Genomic DNA, 19,171 nt, shown 5'->3' with positions numbered 1-19,171 from the left:
AATGTACTCGAAATTTCCAAAGAATACTCACAATTTTGAAATATAAGGTTTTTATCATTAACACAACATAACTTAAAATGCATAATGACACTGTGTACATTTTTAGCCTCATGAAAATACATGTATTACTGTAGGCTATTTCACATCAATAATTATTTTGAATAAAATAACGTACTTTCTTTTTTTTCTTTTTCCAATAATGTGCTAAATGCACTTTGTTGGGCATTTTCATACATGCATGCTTATCTGTTTTGGTAGCTAGTTCACAATCAGTAGAGAAATGTTTGTTATCAAACTTGTGCCTGCCCACTGTTTTCATATTTCTTTGCAAGTTTGCATGAGAAGACTGGCAACCACATCATGTTTTAATAACTGTTTTCTAAAAATTTTACACCCTTTTCTAAACTTGGAAGTGAGTGGGATAGTGTTTAAGTCTTTGGAAGGACATTGCTCTATCCCAATGCATTTTCTCATCCCAATCTACCAGTGAGAGATTGTTTTTCTAAACGTTCACCATCAACCTATTTAAAAACTGCAATCCAGAAAAAAGGGAAGTTAAAAAACTAATGGATAAAACCAGGATGGAGCTGAGTTTTTTTCTGGAAAAAAAAAGTTTAACTTACAAGAAAGCAACTAGCAAAATTTTGTGAGTTACTGAATTTTTAACTTGCAATCCTGACATTCCAATGTAAAAGGTAAAGATATAACAATCGATCAATTATCGATCTCATAAAATCCACAAATACAAATATGTGAAGAGGGCATAAAACACAGACCCCTGGAAATTCCAGAGATAGGATCAGGTGCCTAGGAGGAAAAAGCATCCCCTGTTGACCGGTCACACCTGCCGTGAGCCCTGTGTATTGATCAGGTAGACATAACTATCTGTAGTCAATTCAGTACAAAAACAAAGGCCTAACAATTGGTATGAAACAAGTCAGCCAAAATACGACCCAATGATAGGTTATATTTGCTAACAAGGTCATTATAATGACTATAAAATTTATGCAATGCTGACTTGAAATGAGGCTGTTGAAATCCCTGTAACATCAACTTATCAGTGAGCAGCATGCTTCACTTTAAAAATTGATCGTACTTGGAGCAAGCTCTTAAGTAGCAAATAATTTAGAGCGTCAGACATAAACACCATAAGCAGGTGATAGTGGAATATTACATAGATAGTGCACGTTTTTGAGGGTAACAGTTGAAATTGACACCCCAAGGAAAACCATTGTCAACCGAAGCGTCAACGGAGGTTGACAATGGTTTTCCGAGGGGTGTCAGTTTCAACTGTTACCCTCAAAAACGTGTACTATTTATTTTATTATACTGAATGTCCTATTGATTTCGGATGTCATAAAAAAATTCGGAGATCGTCAAGTTCACGCTTAGAAAGCTTTCAAGCTCCCCGCTTCTATTTTTCTCAAAAAGAAAGCTTCGGAAAAGATTTACCAACCTCGTTATTGTTTGTTTGCTACTCAAAAAGTCCTTTATCATCTAAAGTTTGCACTCGCAAGGTTGTTTCGTCTGTCGTTTGTTGTTTTCAAGTGAGCTACATCGGACGCAAGCTTTTATTGACGTCGTTTATTCGGCTTCTTTCAAACGCACAACCGACGTTTTGAGAATTCTACAGTGAACCATACGCACATGATTTGAACGCATGTAACATTTTCGTAATGTTACCCGTTGTCAAGTATGTTGCTAACGCTGAGGGTAACATTACAGATTGTTAAATGCGTCTAAACCAATCAGATTTTAGTATTTAACATGAAAGTATAATAATACTATATAAATAAGGAAAGTTGATGATAGAAAGGCTAAAGTCATCTTGTCTGTCATACAATTTAGTTGTTAATTGGCCTTTATGGTCTATAGTCAGGCCAAATAAAAAATATGTGTGGTTCCGGTTACCCAACCGTCCCTATTTTATACCCCCGACCCTAAACTTTTTTTTCGGCAATTTTCATATTTTTTCTGGAATTTTCCCAGATTTCTATCAATGGCTCCGGTTTAAGTTTTAGTTTCAGCAATGACAGCCTCCTTGCAAAACATAGTGCAAGTGTTTAATAGTCTTAAATCCAAAGCAAGGTAGCATGTAGGTGTCCCCTACCAATATTGACTAGTATATTATCACACCACATCTAAATGCCACTTGCAAAGGAGTGATGGGTATTATTTAGAAAAATTAAGAAAATCATTTTGTTAAAAAAAAAATTGACCCTACCTACCTACCCTAATTTTTTGGAGGTGCAACCAGAACCACACATATTTTTTTGTTTGGCCTCAGTAAAATATCTACCGGATAAATATGAAACAGACTCTGTTGTGTCTTTTATTTCAAGTTCACTTAAGGAATAACTGTCTTATTTTTTTGATTCATGATGTGATCAATCGAGTGGCTTGCGTGATAATTTGCATAAACGCCGAAGGTGTTTATGCATAATATTATCACGCAAGCCAATCGATTGATCATCGTCATGAATCCAAAAAATCTGACAGTTATTCCTTATATTTACATGCTCTTGATTCTGCAAATTCCCGTGCTAATAGCCCCGCTTCTGTCTCTATTTGTCCCGCCCCGCACGTGATTTTTTTTTAACCGCGCCTATCAATGAACCAGTAGATTTATGTAGAAATAAAGTATTTTTACAATTTGTAATTTTATCTCGGACAAAGACATTGGAAATGTAAATATTGGGATATACTGAGTCAACATATGAATGAAAATAAATTTTGTACGGTTACAGTTAATTGATAAAACATTGTCGATATATCTGAATGTTGAATTGAAAGCCACAGCTAGTGTTTTCCTCTTCTCCTCTGGAAGTTTTTGAATTAATTCTGCTTCAAAGGAATATAAAAACAGGTCAGCTAATAAAGGAGCATAATTAGTGCCCATAGCAATTTCAACAGTTTGTTGGAAAACTTGGTCTCCGAAGACTACATAAAAGTTGTCAATGAGGAACTCCAGCATCCTTTTAATATAACTTCAGAGTACTTGTGTGTACAATCAGAGTGGTTTTTAATGAAGTAATTTTGCTGATGACCAATCACAAGATGTGAAAATTTCCAAGTTCTGTTTTTATTTAAGAAGCAGTTGTCTATGATATCAAAGAGTCTAGATTTTAATTTATCATGAGGAATTGTTGTATAAAGTGTAGAAAAATTGTAAGTTTTGATGTTATAAACTTCTGGAAAATTTGGTGATTGTAAAGTTTCTATAAGTTAATTCTTTTCACATTCTGCAGGTTTTACATATATAATGTAAATCACTTTTTATTTGTGAGAACTTCATTTAATTCATGTAATTATGCGGGACAGCCTGCTCGTGAAAATTTAATTCTTGCATAATGACATATTTTGTAGTACAAAAGATTATATAGAACAATAATCAGAGTTCGTGAAAATTATGTCTCGCTTATAAATACCAAATGGCCATCTCGCGAAATTAAAGTGTCGCAAAAATTTGGTGATCAACAGTATTGAAATTCAAACCCTGCAAGTTGAAAATACATTATCGATTGTGGGGATGTATTGGTCCCCTCTAAAATGTACAACTATGGTTCCACAGCATAAATTAATTGTTTCACATAACGGGGCATAGGTACTGCTCTTTTGCAGGGCAAATTGACATAGAGAAGCAAGGTGAAAGCCTGTCCACTTCTCTAAAGAAATTTCATTTAAGCATTTTCTAAAAATTGTGCATAATCTGATAATATAATCTGATATGCATGCATTTTGTCATAATTTAGGTTCTCAGGCACTAGACATGCATGTGCGGATGAAATCCCTTTTTTTTGTATGCAGGTTTATAATAGTATTTCATAAAGATTTATGTTTGCTGAGGTACAATCATGCACAAAATTAGTTGAGCTAAATCGCTGCCTCCTAATTTATGACACACTGGCCTACTTACTGGCTGGGGACAACCCGTATTTTGTGCAAATTTCCCCGTATCTGTTAACATTGTTTTCTATTGCTGCACACAGATAGTCTGGCGTGTCCCCCTTACAATTCTTCTTGTCTGATTCTATTTTCCATGTGTCCGCATTTCTTGGACAAACGGACACTTCCTGAAAATTCTGAGCAGCGTCGGCAAAACAGAGTACTGCATGTAGCAAGAATAGTACCAGAAGAGACGCCATTTCACCTGAAACAATACACGCACTAATGAGTCACACATTACAATATTTTTATATCATTAATGTTTGAATGTATGGGGTATTTAAGCAGATTAATAAAAAAAAAAAAAAGAGTCAATTAACATACCTAATTTTATGAAACAACAACTTTCGGTTTCGATTGCCTAGTTCATGGAATTTCCATTATTATGATTATCGGAATAGGGCAGCACATAAAGGACATAAATTGCACATATTTTTCGCCCATGTAACATAATGTTATCCCGGATGCACGACGTTTGATACCAAACTAATACGATTCTCAAGTTCGGCAAATATTTGACATTAGCATAGGCGTCGGAAGCAAATTATTGAAAGGGGGGGGGGGGCTAATTGAAAGCGAAAAAAAATTCAAACCTGTAAAAAACCACAGGTACTTGGGTCTTGGTTTATAAATATGTATACCTATTGATATGTAAAAAAAAAAAAAAAAATTACACATATCAATAGGTATACGTATTTACAAACCAAGACCCAAGTACCTGTGAAAAAAACTTGACAAGCAAAAAAAAAGGAAAATTGAAAATTGTCCAAACCCAAAAATCCTATTTGGGGGGGGGGGGGGGTCGAACTTCTTGAAAGGGGGATACTAAACCTACACCCCAATGTTCAATGCTTATATTATGTCTATCTTGGCAAACTTGGCCAAAAAAAAGTGGGGGGGGGGGGGACTAAGCCCCCCTAGCCCCCCCCCCGGTCCCGACGCCTATGCATTAGGGCTCCGAGGCAATTAAATTGGATCGAAAAAGGGGAGGGGGTCTAACTACATTGTACATTATACAATTATTGCTGATTTTGAGGTCAATACGATGATTTAGCCACCTGAGGAGTACAATGCCGAAGGGCGAGGTGAATATTGTACTTCGAAGGTGGCTAGCAATGATTGTTTTATTATATGATTCAATGATTAAATGATTGTTGGTAGGAACTCATTCTCATTAAGTAGTTCATGCCATCTTACTTGTTTAAATTTGCTGAAGTCCTAGCCAAATGAAATTAGAGAAGCAGGGTTAAAATAACATTACCAGTTGGATTAATTTGGAATTTTTTATATCTACTCTATAATTAGTTGCCATTAAAAAAAGAAATAATGCCAGGCTCTTTTATAGGATAGATTTTGAAAAAGGGGGAGGCATTATCAGGGGAAAATAACAGCTGAATAAAAGCTTTGATTAGTCCCCACGAAAAGATAATTCTTTTAACTTCAAATTTTGTTCTGGGGTTAGGGATGAGTGAATAAGGTCCATTAGTGGGGGACCAGCCCTTCAATGAATATTTTAAGTAAAAATATACATTTTTTTTATCTGGTCGAAGTGGGGTCCGGTTTGGTTCTTCATTTAGTCGATTTCTGAACTGCCTTTAGTAGGCCTTTCGTAGAGAACTTGAGGGGGAGTATTAAAACGAGCCATCAACTTCTCAATAGAGAATACCATATACACCTAAAATAACGCTTTCTTCCGTAAGCATTTGCATATCCATAAATTGAGAAAATGGACAAAAAACGTACCTCGACCCCCTTTCTACATCACTTTTATATTACTGTTAAGGTATTCAATGCATAATGAAGGGATTTTGAACAATTTTGAATCATTTAAAACTAGTCAAAATGCACTGCTAGATAACGATGAAAGTGAAATGAACCAAATTCACATGACTGATAACATATAAGAAACCGGTCATTTTGCACTTTAAAAGTTTTTGAAGAGTTATCTGCCCTTGATGCAAAGAAGAAAATTTTAATTTCGTCAAAATATCTGCGGTAAATGATTAATTTTATTTCATATTTTAATAAAGAGAGAGTGTATGCATATTTTCACCAAGAGCTTTTTATGACATTCAAATTACTTTTTACAATATCTTAATAACACATGCATTGTCCATAGACTTCAATGTAAAATTCAAGGTGCAATTAATTTGACAATAATCAAAATTTTCTAAATTTCTTTGGTGGAGTATTTTTATTTCATAACACCTTCAAAATGATACCATAATTACAAATATAGGACCTTTCATGTATTAGATACAAAATATGGTCGTTATACATTGAATACCATTGTAATTCGTATTTAAAGATATTGAAATAATCAATGTTGGTTGTCCTCTGGGTGATGGAATCTGTAGGACCCGGGGTGTATACCCCCTCTTTTTCTTACAAATGTTATTGCAAAATATCATTGAAAATTTGATACGTACATGTATATTTCCCTTAACAGTGAGCGACAATGTCCGATTTAAGGTACTTGTTTACTCAGAATAAAAAAAAATTCCACTGATGATAATCAAAACTCAGCTATTGAATTAGTAAGACATATGTATGTTTTGACGAAATCCACTTTAAAACATCTAGGTCAATGACCTACTTTTTTTCCTATTAGCCAATGAAATTATAGCATGAATTCACCATTGTAGATATGAATTTTTAAAGGTTACTTCAATCTTTCACAATATTCTTTTTTTGAGAGCACATAAATGAAACATTTTATCATGTGAATTTATTATTTAAAGTGTTATCTTAAAAATAACATAAATCATTTCCAAAATCAATCACGTTTTTATTTTCTGCAACTCGAATTTCCTCTGTTTTATAACATTTTATGCATAAAAATGAACCTTTTTTCATTCAAATATTCTAAAAATTTGACTGATGATAACTCTGAATGGTTGATTTATACATATAGAAAGCACCCTAAAAGAAATAAAAATAAATTACAAAGTGGGTGTCAATGATCAAAATATTGCGATATTTTGTTACAAAATAACCTGAATTTCCTCCATTATTTTTCAATTTCATACGATATTTCATTATGTTCGCCTTAAGATGTACAATAAAAAAAGTTGATGTACTTAACAAAATCTTTTTCATGTCACCCTGTCTGATACTTTGAACTGCAAAAATTGACATTTTAAAGAAAAAGGAAACAAACTTAATTATAATATTTCGAATTTTCTCTATCCTTTTTTCCAATTTTCACACATTTCTCAGTTTAAATAATAGTAAAACCGAAAGAGTAAATACAAAATTTCATAATATATAAAAACACATTCCATAAAATTTAAAATAAATTTTAAAACATTAAGTTAAGATAAATTAATAATTTACATGTAATAAATATAATGATTATTAAGTTAAAAATGAATTACTGCATGAACAAAGTGAAAGAATGTACTTTTTTTCTTACATGACTTAACTTGATCCATTTTCATGGCAAAATATAAATGTTCATATAATTTAACTAATAATCATCTTCTTTCATTAGTTTTGTACGTATAACCTCAATGTTTGTTAGACAGGAATGCAACACTCCAGGGATTATGCATGTAATGATCAGACATTTAACTTTCATTTAAAGACATGAAAAACTGTGTAACAATATCAATAATTTTCTTGCACTTTGTAACTCTGACAGATTTGTTGTCACACTGCTCAGTGAATAGATCATAAATTCCATCAGGACTTCTAGAATGTGCTAATCTGAGACGATCAAAGTTTAGGCCACTACCTGCCACCTTCCTTGCCATTCTGACACTCAAAACATTTTTATCAATTAAACATTTTAAGGATGGAATGTTTCTATCTACAACCTTCTGGTAGTTATGGACACTCAAAGCATACTGAAATGTAAATGTAGAGGATGAATGTTCATCATCACAAAAATGAACAGTGTCAAATAACCTTTGTAAAGCTGAAACATCCTCTACAGCATCATGTGCATTGCAAGTACAATTTAACAATACTTCTGATAAATGTTCCTGTCTATATGAACACAAATTGGGATGGACAAGTTTGAATAGAAATTTGGTATCTAAAAAACCTTGTACACATTTTGACATTCGATCTAACAGAGAGCAAGAATCTAGAGCATGAAAAAGAACATGAACATCAAAACTTTTGATATTGTGGCCAACTAAAATAACATTGCCTTGCTTCTCAATAAAGCTTAAAAAAGAACCAAGTGCACTTGAAATTGAAACAGCATTGACTTTCCTCTCATGGTGATAGAGGGTTCCATTATCAAGCTTTAGGCCAGTAACTGTGGAGGCAGAGGGTGTAATTTGCTTCTTAGGCATTACATAGGAAGAAAATGTCTCCTTCCCACAAATGGCAGCCACCTGCAGAATGTGTGATGTTCTTGCTGAAATAAAAAAGAATCAGCATTGACATTCATTAAAAAAAAAATAACAAAATCAACAATGGCATTCATTAACCTTTTTTTTTTTTTTTTTTTACCAAAATCAGCATTGGCTTTCTTTTATGATTTATAATATATTAGACAACTTTTCTGAAGTTTTCCTTAAAATCAATTGTACAAGATTTAATTTAGAGAAATAGAAATCAATACCAAGTCCTGTTGTTTCCAGGTCAAAGACGACAAAATTTTTGTCTTTGGTTGACAAACTCTGTGGCTGTGGTGCAGATGACGGTGGTGGAATTTCATCAACTACGGTATTGGAATCAGAGATTCCAACTCCAGACTGATATGTAGGCCCCTCTCTTATCTCTTTACATGCTGTAGTCTGGCATCTATAAAGGCAGTAAAATTTTTAATATCAATAACTGAACTATTTGAAACTTCAAAACAAAATTGATTTTCCAAACTTATCAAGAAGGGCAAAGTAAATATATATATAAGTATGCATGAATTACACAAATAATTTTTTACTGTCAACATTTAATACTATCGTTATATACACCTTACAAAAATTATGATACAGTAAAGCTCTAGGTATGTGACAGACTGAGTAGTCCGACACAATCAAGCCCCACAAAGAGGTTGGAGGTGGAGTAATACTTTTAACAACTTTAAATTTAAAAATCTCACTTCTTAGCTTTCAGTTGCATTCTTTTCCTCTTTGCATTCTTTGTTCTTGCGATGGCTTTCCCCTTTCTTGATTGATTGAGAGTCACGCAAATAGCAGAATTTCCTGGTGTGTTTTCCTGGAGAGAGACCAACTCTTCTGTTCACCTATTAAAAGTATGATGTTATAATGTTAAAGCTAAATAAATAATATATCACTGATTCACTTGTGTCCTTAATATTCAATCTATGAAATTTTAAGTTGTCATCATCACTCAGCTGCATAACTATACATGTACATGACTTACCTCAACCAAATATGTTTGCCCTGCATTTTTCTCTGCAACACTTGCTGCAACTCTGTAACTGAGGCTTGCAGATCCACCAAAGTGATGATTCTTAGGAGCTTTTAGGGAGACAGATTTGTTGAATGCTTCATTTGCTTGTGTACTTCCTAATCTTGAAAGTTTGGAAGTGTCCTTCAGTAGCTTGGAGCAGATGAGTTGAAGGGACTCTTGAAGATGGCTGTCCTTGAGTGGTTTCCCATACGGCAAAGCAGAATATTTCTGTTTCGGATTGCTGATATGGGAACACCAAGATTCACTGCAAGCACTGTGATCTCCAAAAGGGTGTCTGCTTAGTGCTTCCAACCCTCTCTGTACTCCCACTGGATTCCCTTTGTTTTGTGATATCATGTAATTAAAACATTTTACTAGGTACTGAATAACTTTAGTACTCAGTGATCTGTGTTTTAATTGTAAACCATACAAATTTGAAGAGAAAATTTTCCTTATATGGTTTTTATCACTAATCTTTGTAATGTTTTTGTGGACGTTTCTCAAATGGCAAAAGGTAGTGGTGTCCTCATCTGCAACCACATTTGTTATGTTCACCCCTTCTTCCACTTTTCTGGAGACCATTTTAGCGACCATATCCTTTTCCATCGCCTTAGAGCTTCCTATATAAAAGAAGTTCAATTAAGCTCGAGATGAAATTATCGTAGCTAGTTAAAGGTTTTATGTGCTACTAGAACTGTTTATATTTTACAATATACACTCTACAACTCATTTTAAATAGATCATTTTGCAGAATTCCCTCAAATAAAGTCAAGCATGGGGTTATCAGGTAAAAGTAATCTGATAAATAGAGTTACCTATGTTATTAGAGATGGGTATTGCCAAAATTTTATATCAAGATATATCACGATTTTAAAAAAATATCATGATAATATCATGATATTTTTACACATAATTTTTGCTATGATTTTAAATGAATTTCCATGATTTTTTTCTAACAAATACAGTGTGAAAAAATAACTTCACTTTTTCATTTTTATTTACATGTATATACTATTAAAGCATGTTAATGTATTCTTGGATGTTGTTGTTTTACAATATTTTTTAAAATTCCTGTAAGTGCAATGACATGTTGCGTGTAAGTGTGATTTCGTGTTGTGGGAAGTTGTGTTCGCTTGATGTGTTGTTGTTGTAAGGCCTGCTTTTCTGAAATCACTGGTGAGCTTTTGTAAAAGGCCCTATCTAGACACCATACTCATGGGATATATTGATTCACATGTCTCTCACAAAATAAATTTGCTTGCTCTGTTTTCCACAAGTACTTTCAAGCAGTTTAAAGTACATGTAGGGTAAACTGATCGCAAGTCGAACGCCTATCTATATTCACCGACAGTGTTGACAACAGGGTACATTATGCGTGTCATAAACCCAGAGATGTATCGAAATGTGTGCCTAAGGCGTCATTTTAGCGTGTTGTTTACTGTGGCAACTGAATGAAACAATTGTTATTAAAGGAAAAAGCCCGAGATACAAAATAGATCGTAAGTCGAACACATTCGACCATAAGTCGAACGGCTAGATATGAAGTCGAACGCCATTTATTCCGAGTCGCATGAATTACATAATTGTTAATAGGAACTGCTTTTCATGACATTAACATAATATATTATTATTTTTAAAAATAGACAAACTTCTGAAAAGATTTTGTTTGATCTCGTCTTTTTCTTTTATAGATAGATTTTGATTCATACCAAACATTTTGACATGATTTTCATTTCATTTATTTTAATATCAAGGAAGATTGTGAAACGTTGTTGGTAATACGGGAAATAATTTTAAATTAAAGGAGGAAAGTAATACATGTAATGTAGAATTCAGTCAACATTATCAATTTGCAAAATTTTTCATTGATCCTCCACCTTTTCTGTTGATTTTATCTTATTTCTCTCTATATTCAGTTCCCCCCCCCCCCCCAGTTTTATATGCTTTTTCTCTCTTTTTTTCATCCTCCGTTGAACATGTTTGAAGCCCAATTTGAAGTTATGGCAAAAGAGAAAAAAAAAGTTTTGCTTTTTTTTCTTTTTTTTTTTGACATCGATCACTGTTTGTTATCTTCATTTTTTGCACCTAGAAGTCTTTTCTAAGGTAGCATTTCGAATGCTCTAAGTATTCGTTTCAGGCGAATTTATGTGGTCAGGACTCAATTTATTGTTTGAAGTTTCACAACTTTCTATGATAGGACTGATTTTCTTAAAGTTCGATTACTTTATTTAACGCAAAATAGTTTCAATCTAAACAATCTTGCCATGAAACAAATTCAATTTGACATATTTTAAAATCAGAAGACATAAAACGATTTACAAAATTGCATAAAAATTTGATGTTGAATATTTATTTCTTCAGAAATTTTTAAATCTTTCATGCGGATTTTAAAACCATTCAAATTATCTCTATAAGCATTCGTTTTTTTTCTTTAATCAAATGTTAATCCTCTGTTACGGCCCCTATTTTCCTGAGATCTCAACAAATCTTTTCTTTTTTTTCTGGAACTGGCGCAAACATACTTGCAGCATCGTTGGTTTTTTTTTTTTTTTAAGGGGGGAGGGGGGAGCGAAAAAAGATTCAAAAAGATTCAAGACAACGTACCTGAAAAAGATGAAGATAGGGAACGGAATCGATCTCAAGAAAATCTACAGACAATACAAATCTGTGAAAAGGATACAAAACACAAACCCCCGGAAATTCCAGAGGTGGGATCAGGTGCCTAGGAGAAGTAAGTTGACCAGTCACACCCGCCATCAGTCTTCGAAATAACCCGGGATCGAGTCCGATGGTAAAATTGCGGGCGGGCATGTAAAAAATGAAGATTCACATGTCCGCTGGGCATGTGTAATGTTTTCTCCATTATAGACTGACTTTTATGTAAAAATATTTTACACAGTGGATTGCAATCTATACTTTCGTTTCTGATATTAAAGTATGTACGGTATTTTATTCCATGACAACTCCTTTTCCCTTTCTGTTTCTAATTGGCATTTCTTGATTTTTTGTGTGTGAAAATTTGAATATTAGTTTAGTAAAATACCCGGTAATTAAAATCAAAAGAAATTACATTTACGTCAGAAGTTATCGTTACCCCCCCCCCCTTTTTCAACGTTCAATTGTTCAATACTCGTTTATTAAATTCAGATTTCTTCAAAAATAGCAATGATTACCACATTTTGGTAGATTTATTATTCATTGTAGATTCACTGACCTTTTTTAACAGCCCTGTTTATACATGTATTTAATGTACCAAATAAATATGCCGTCAGTAGTCAAGTAAATAGGTGAAATTTATTTTTTATTACCTAATGTAACAATATCATGAAAACACACAAGTATATATACTAAATAAGTTGACCAAAGAAGTGCATACACATTTTGAAATCAATTTCACAGGTGTCATATGCAAAGAAGCGTAACTAACTAATCCCTGTCGTCTTTCTACTGTTGTTGAAATGCACGAGATAATCATGCCACATTGTGTACACACTGTGTACACAAACTGTAATTACACTGTAGGATTTTCACATGGAATCCAAATTCAGTATGTTAAAAACTGCATGCAGGTTTTTCCTTAATGATAAACTACTACATTTCAAAATTTTCGGTAATGCATTACAGCAATAAAAAGTATATGTTCTTGACCACCCGAAAGAATATTTTTCACTCTCGGAAATTTTTGGTTGTTGGTCCATTCTTGTATAAACAATGGTTCATACACTGTAGAGACAGCATTTTTTTTTAATTTCATGAAGTTAAATTTTGAGTAAGGCATGTAAACTTGGTAAAAGTAGTAGATGAGATGCCCGACGGGCATGCGTTGAAAAAAAAAATTGTTGTGAAGACTGCGCCATGAGCCAGCAAAAACCAAGAAGTAATTATCCAATCTCGAAAATTTTATGCGGTTGGGGGGGGGGGGGGGGGGGGGTTCCAACTGTTTCAACAATAAGCTTTTTGGCTACATAAAACGGGGCGATTTTACCGTGCTGCAAAAAATTAGGAGAGGGGTTGCAGCTAGACTTTTCAATGAACATTTTCAAACTAAATTGACAGTAAAATATTATGTTCGAAAATATACTTCGTGCTTGCGGAGCGTCAGATCTTCTTAATTAAATATTCATCTTTGTTTGTCTTTTCACAGTCTTGGTAAATGAATAAAGCATTAAGAACCCACCAGTAACATGTATTGGGCTCTGGAGAGCACTGAAAACATTGGCAGGTGCAGACCCAGGTTTTTTTTCCAGAGAGAGGGGAGGGGGGACTACATTTAAAAAAAAATCCAACTCACAAATTTGTTGATAAAAAGAAAAGAAAACTCCTTTCCCCAGCATGAGGATTTTTGCACAAAGTTTAAAACTTGATTTTAGACGTAATTGCCAAAATAGATAGCCTACCTCCAAATTTTGCTTTATTACTAATAGATGTTTACAGTTAAAATGATCAAGTAAATTGTGGTCTGAATCATGGAATAATTAAAGTACTGGTGGCACAGGTTTGTTTGTTTGTTCGTTTGTTTGTTTGTTTTTTGTTTTTTTTTTTGTTTGTTTTTTTTAATGGAAAGAGTTGATTCATTTTCTTCTATAATAATGTAATTTTTATAAATCTTATAAAGCTTTTATTCTCTCTTGTGTAAATTGCGGTATTTTATAGTTGTTTCTAGTGTCGAACACTGATCGACTTGCGATCTTTTTCGGTGTTCGACTCCATATCTTTTTTCGATATTAATTCAATGAGCTTTGGTTAATTATTTTGCGAATTATGTATCCAAAACCATATAAAAACAGCTTTTAAAAATATTGATTGGTATAAATCTGTCTTTTAAAGTATTGATTAGCTTATTTGGTAAATGTTTGGAGCTTTGAAACAACATGGATAATTCATTTACGACAGAAAATTTGGAGAAATCACCTTCAAATTTCCCGGCACCCAGAACTACTGACAGAAGAGTTCGACTTAAAAAAGATAACTCTAATTAATTAAATGGATAAAAAAGAAGACAGATAATCAAGAGTTGCCTACCATTTATTGTTTATCAAAAGGTGTAGGTGAGGGTTAAAATGCGTTCGACTCGCGGTCATGTTCGACTTTCGATCAGTTTACCCTATTTGCATCATGATTAGTTATTAATGAAAGTGAGAATAATAGAGAGAAAAGGATAGGTGGATCAGTTCTCTCTCTCAGAGACTAAAATACAATGTACCTTCCCAGTTTTTTCGGCAGTCATGATCTTTGGGGTCTTTTCCATTTCTTCTGGCACTCTCACAAATTTTGCAACACTTTGTTCGTATTTCATAGTCAATGATTTTGCCTGTCTGAGATCCAATCATTGAGCAATGACCTAAAAATATTGTTTCAAATAAAAAGTCATGCAGATTGAGTTATTTAAGGAATGAATTTATTATAAAATATATACCGGTATATAATATGTTTGTTATGAAATATATTTATTATAAAATATATAAATATTGTATAAAATAGGTATAACAATTATAATTCAAAATAATTTAAACAACTGAAGTTTTACTTTGTTATACATCCAACTCCTTTTAAAAGAAAACTAAAGGTACTGTGAGCAATGAGCTCACTAAATGATACCCCCCACCTCCCATATGATTATAAAGGCAAGGTCCATGTTTTGCTCTGGGAGTCCCGAATAAGTATCAGAACAAAAAGTAAAATAGAAGGTGCACAATGGCATTATGTAAAAAAGAATCTGTGAAAGTATCATTAAATTTCATCCAGTGGTATAGGAGGAGTTTTGGATTAGAGATGGGTACCCTCCAATATCATAAAAAGAATGACAGTGTCCATGTTTTGCTCTTGGAAACCCAAAATATGTGTCCGATCAAATAGTAAAATAGGAGGTGCACAGTGGCACTATGTAACACAGAATCTGTGAAAGTCTCATTAAATTTCATCCAGTGGTATAAGAGGAGTTGTGGATAAGAGATGGGTACCCCAAAGCATAACAGACGGACATACAGACAGATGGATGTACAGACGGATGGACATACCGATCACTATATACCCTCCCACTTTTCAAACGGAGGGTATAAAAAATATGCACAACATACCAGAGAGGCTGTCATAGGATCGCCCACTGCCTCGTTTCTGCCACCCTGCATCAACACTGACTGTTAGCTCGTCTGTACCTTCACACCTTAAAAATCACAGGAAAGCTTTCAGAAACATGAAGCTAGTTGGTTTTTCCCACCTTAATTGTGGTAAATCTCTTAAAATGAGCATTTTATATAATAATAGGTTACTATGCAGTATATCTTTAGGAAAACTATCTTAAAATCTTTAATTGAAAATGATAGGATTTACTACTTACATGTAATATGTTAAAGATGAATATATTTGAGAATAGAAATATTAAGATTCTAAATGACATCATCTATGCATTTACATTCTGATAAACACATTATAACTTCATTTATATCAAATATATTTTTAATTAGTGTCCTAAATATTCAAAACCAATATTTTCATATTACAATGGATGTGTTTTTCTGCATGTACATACTCTACAGTTGCCTGAATTTCATCATGAAGGCTGCTTCTGGTACTTTCTACTGCAATTTTCTCCATAACTGTTCCTGTTTCATTTTGTCTGTTTTGCAGTGTCCTAGAACTGATTGGGGGGATATTTAATGATGTTAAAAGTGCATTCACCTGAGAAGGCCCCATGCCTGTATGCACCATTCCTAAAAATATATAATTCAGATGTATTTATAAAAAATAGAATATATTCATGACAGGAAATTACCCTGGTCCTTTCATAATATACATGTACTGTAACTGAAAAATAAATACAAAATATGTACCTGTGGCAAGCTTGGTATTTGCATCCCATATCTTTCCATGGCGTTTTCCAGTCGCTATTTTATTTACATGCTGACATGTTGTGTTTTGACATTGGACTTTCAAGAATGAACCTAATCCACAAGTTAGTATTCCCATGGTATGAGAAAGATGGAGAGGAATGCCACAAACTTCACAACCAGAGAGCCCATCTGCTAACACCCCTAACTCAACCACCCTTCTTCCTTCTCTCCAAGCAATGTCATATCTTTAGAAAAAGTGTTGTTTGCATTAAGTTAAATGATCAATAACAATTATGCACTGATCATGCAATTAAACTGAATCATTCTTAACTTATAATCCTATATCATAATTCATATATAAAGAAATAAAAAAAATATTTGGCAGTCAAAGCTTTCATTATAAGTTCATATCATTTTAAACTATACTTTATTTATGCACTAAAAGTGAATAGGATTCAGCAGTTGAGCAGGATACATGTCACTGATATTGTTAGATTAACAGGTGATGGCTTTGGTTATTATATCCCTCGACCTCTAGATCTTTATCAGTGTTTATGTAGGCAACAATATTTTTGCCGAAAGATTTACATGTATGTATTCACACCTACAGAAAAAGAGTTTCTAATAATTTATGGTCTTAGACTTAAGCATTACCTAGAATTTTCTGAGTCGTTGAAGGAGACGGGAACGTCGCTACCTGCCGGTTCTGGAACAATTACATGTATGTTGTCATCATGTCCAGTCTCATCCTCTGTAGATCGATTGACATCATAATTATGGTCTAAATTAATCCTACTTTCTGCCCAGCGATTCGTAAGCAGCTGAGAATTTTTCCTGTACTGGGATATTTTCTTTGAGAAACCATGTTTCTTCCAGCGTGTCATGATACATCGGTGATGTTAAATGACAGACGATTGTTTACAATTTACCGCGCTGATATACGGCATATGTCGTAAACAATATACTTCCGATAAATTATAAATATTAGAATCAGAAAGACACAAATATTAGTTGTATATGTAATGTGTAACTCTTACATATAGTTTTAAAATACAAAACTATTCATTCACACAACTCTTTGAATTTACGACATTTATAACTACGGCGACCCGTTGTTAAAATATCGTGAGTAAACAAGTACCTTAATAGAATAATCGTGCACGTTAGGTGGACGAAAAAGGAGCACTTTAGATAAAAATGCAATATGTACGTCAATTTGTCGAATAAAACTGTTATTTAATTATTAATAACTAAATATGCCCGTGTCCATAAACATGTCAGATTGAACTTCTAATTATAAATAAACAATGTAGGCCTATATGTCATTTTTCAAAATTGATGTCACAATGGGTTCGCCGATATTTGGCCTGTTGGGAATTAAATGGACTATTTACATGTACAGGAATATACTGTATAATTTTGATATTGTTTTGAGCTATATTAGAGACTAAGTCTCCAAGATAGAGGACAATATATATATATATATATATATATATATATATATATATATATATATATATATATATATATATATATATATATATTTATATTTATATATATATATATATATATATATATATATATATATATATATATATATATATATATATATATATATATATATATATATATATATATATATATATATATATATAAAGGACGAGAAAACCAAAACACCATTTATCCTATGTGTCGGATCTATTAAATAGATACCAGATCAAAGATTGAATTTTATATAAAGCACTAAAAATGACGAGACGTCGCGCACGGTGTTGGTGTCAAAAAGTCAAATTTTCCATTGTGGCGGCATTTGCGCTATTTTTATAATTTTGAAACAATTAACTGTGTGAAAACTATATATCATTCGGTCGGTATTTGTATACTTAATATATTTTAAAATAAATATTGGTTAAAAAATCCATTTATCAAATATATTAATTCGACTATTCCGTCAATTACGTCCAAAACGCATGTAGATAGATAACGGGAGCGTCGCACACGCAATAACAAAATGTTGATAACTTCCATAAAACAAATAATACAAACATAAAATTTAGCAGAAAAATTCAAAATATGTTGTAAATGATGTAAATTCTTGCAATTGTGATGTCATTCAATCCGTATGCTGTGAATGCTTCGCTCAAAATGCAAGGCGGAGATGTAGACAAGCGTTAAACGAAGAAATATGGAATGAACATGAAATGCCTTTGGATACTTAGAAAAATATAAAATAAGCTAAATCAATTTTAAATTGACATCTCGATAATCCTTTTGGTGTGTGAAGAACTATATTTTAGAATAAAATGATATTTTGTGTTGGTATGTATGTTGGATACCTGCTATTAAGAAGATTCATTGGGAGGATATTGAATAAGATGGTGTGTCACAAAGTTTGGAGGTTCAGTGTCACACAGTTTTTAAGATCCGTAGAATGGCTAATTTTGTAATACTGAGAGAAAAATCAAGGTCAAATATTTTTTAAACTCTACAAAAATGTTTTCATGTTATTAAGAAAAGCATATCTATACAGAATTTAAACTTGAGATGTCGTAGATGTTAAGAATAACTACCGTGTCACATATATGTACAACATGTAGCTATGTGTCACAATGATATTTGACGGCAAAAACGTCACATTTAGATACGACGCTCAATCAATTGCTTTCATTTTTAGAATTATTTTTTCTAATTTGGCCCCATACAACATTGAATACAAAATGTGCAAAATCAATACTTCATTGAGATATGAAATTGAATTCATTATTGAAAGAAGTGTTTGTTTTAGAGGCTATCTACGATGCTGGAAAACCGTACTACATGGGGCGTTGAAAGGCGTTTTACAATGGATAGTCAAATATTGAATAAGTGTTGTTTTTTTTTTTTTTTTGGGGGGGGGGGGTTAGTTAGAGGTTGTGATTTGACTTAATTTTCAGATTTTCACTAGCATGTTGATAATTATTTCTTTTTGTCATTAACCCGATAACATCATTTGAAATAAGTTGAAACGACACGAACAATTAAAAATT

The 19,171-nt window shown here is 32.9% G+C and overlaps 1 protein-coding gene and 1 pseudogene across 1 annotated transcript in view; both read right to left on the bottom strand.

Moving 5' to 3' along the window:
• LOC133204910 (uncharacterized) overlaps nt 1-4,306 on the bottom strand; it is a 115,362-nt gene extending 111,056 nt beyond the window's left edge. Inside the window, exons 1-2 of the mRNA XM_061340651.1 lie at nt 4,270-4,306; nt 3,917-4,150 (exon numbers count right to left, since the gene is read on the bottom strand). Coding sequence (XP_061196635.1) covers nt 3,917-4,145 — 229 coding nt within the window. The 5' untranslated portion in view covers nt 4,146-4,150; nt 4,270-4,306. The remainder of the gene's footprint in view (nt 1-3,916; nt 4,151-4,269) is intronic.
• A 3,146-nt stretch (nt 4,307-7,452) lies between these two features.
• Nucleotides 7,453-17,029, bottom strand: LOC133204909 (uncharacterized; annotated as a pseudogene).
• Between the last annotated feature and the right edge of the window lie 2,142 nt (nt 17,030-19,171).

Source organism: Saccostrea echinata, unplaced genomic scaffold (assembly GCF_033153115.1).
Source record: "Saccostrea echinata isolate AGI-Se365-2 ecotype Australia unplaced genomic scaffold, CSIRO_AGI_Sech_v1 ptg000054l, whole genome shotgun sequence".
NCBI lineage: Eukaryota > Metazoa > Mollusca > Bivalvia > Ostreida > Ostreidae > Saccostrea > Saccostrea echinata.
The sequence above is the reverse complement of the archived record's forward strand: the minus strand, read 5'-3'. Positions and strand labels throughout refer to the sequence as shown.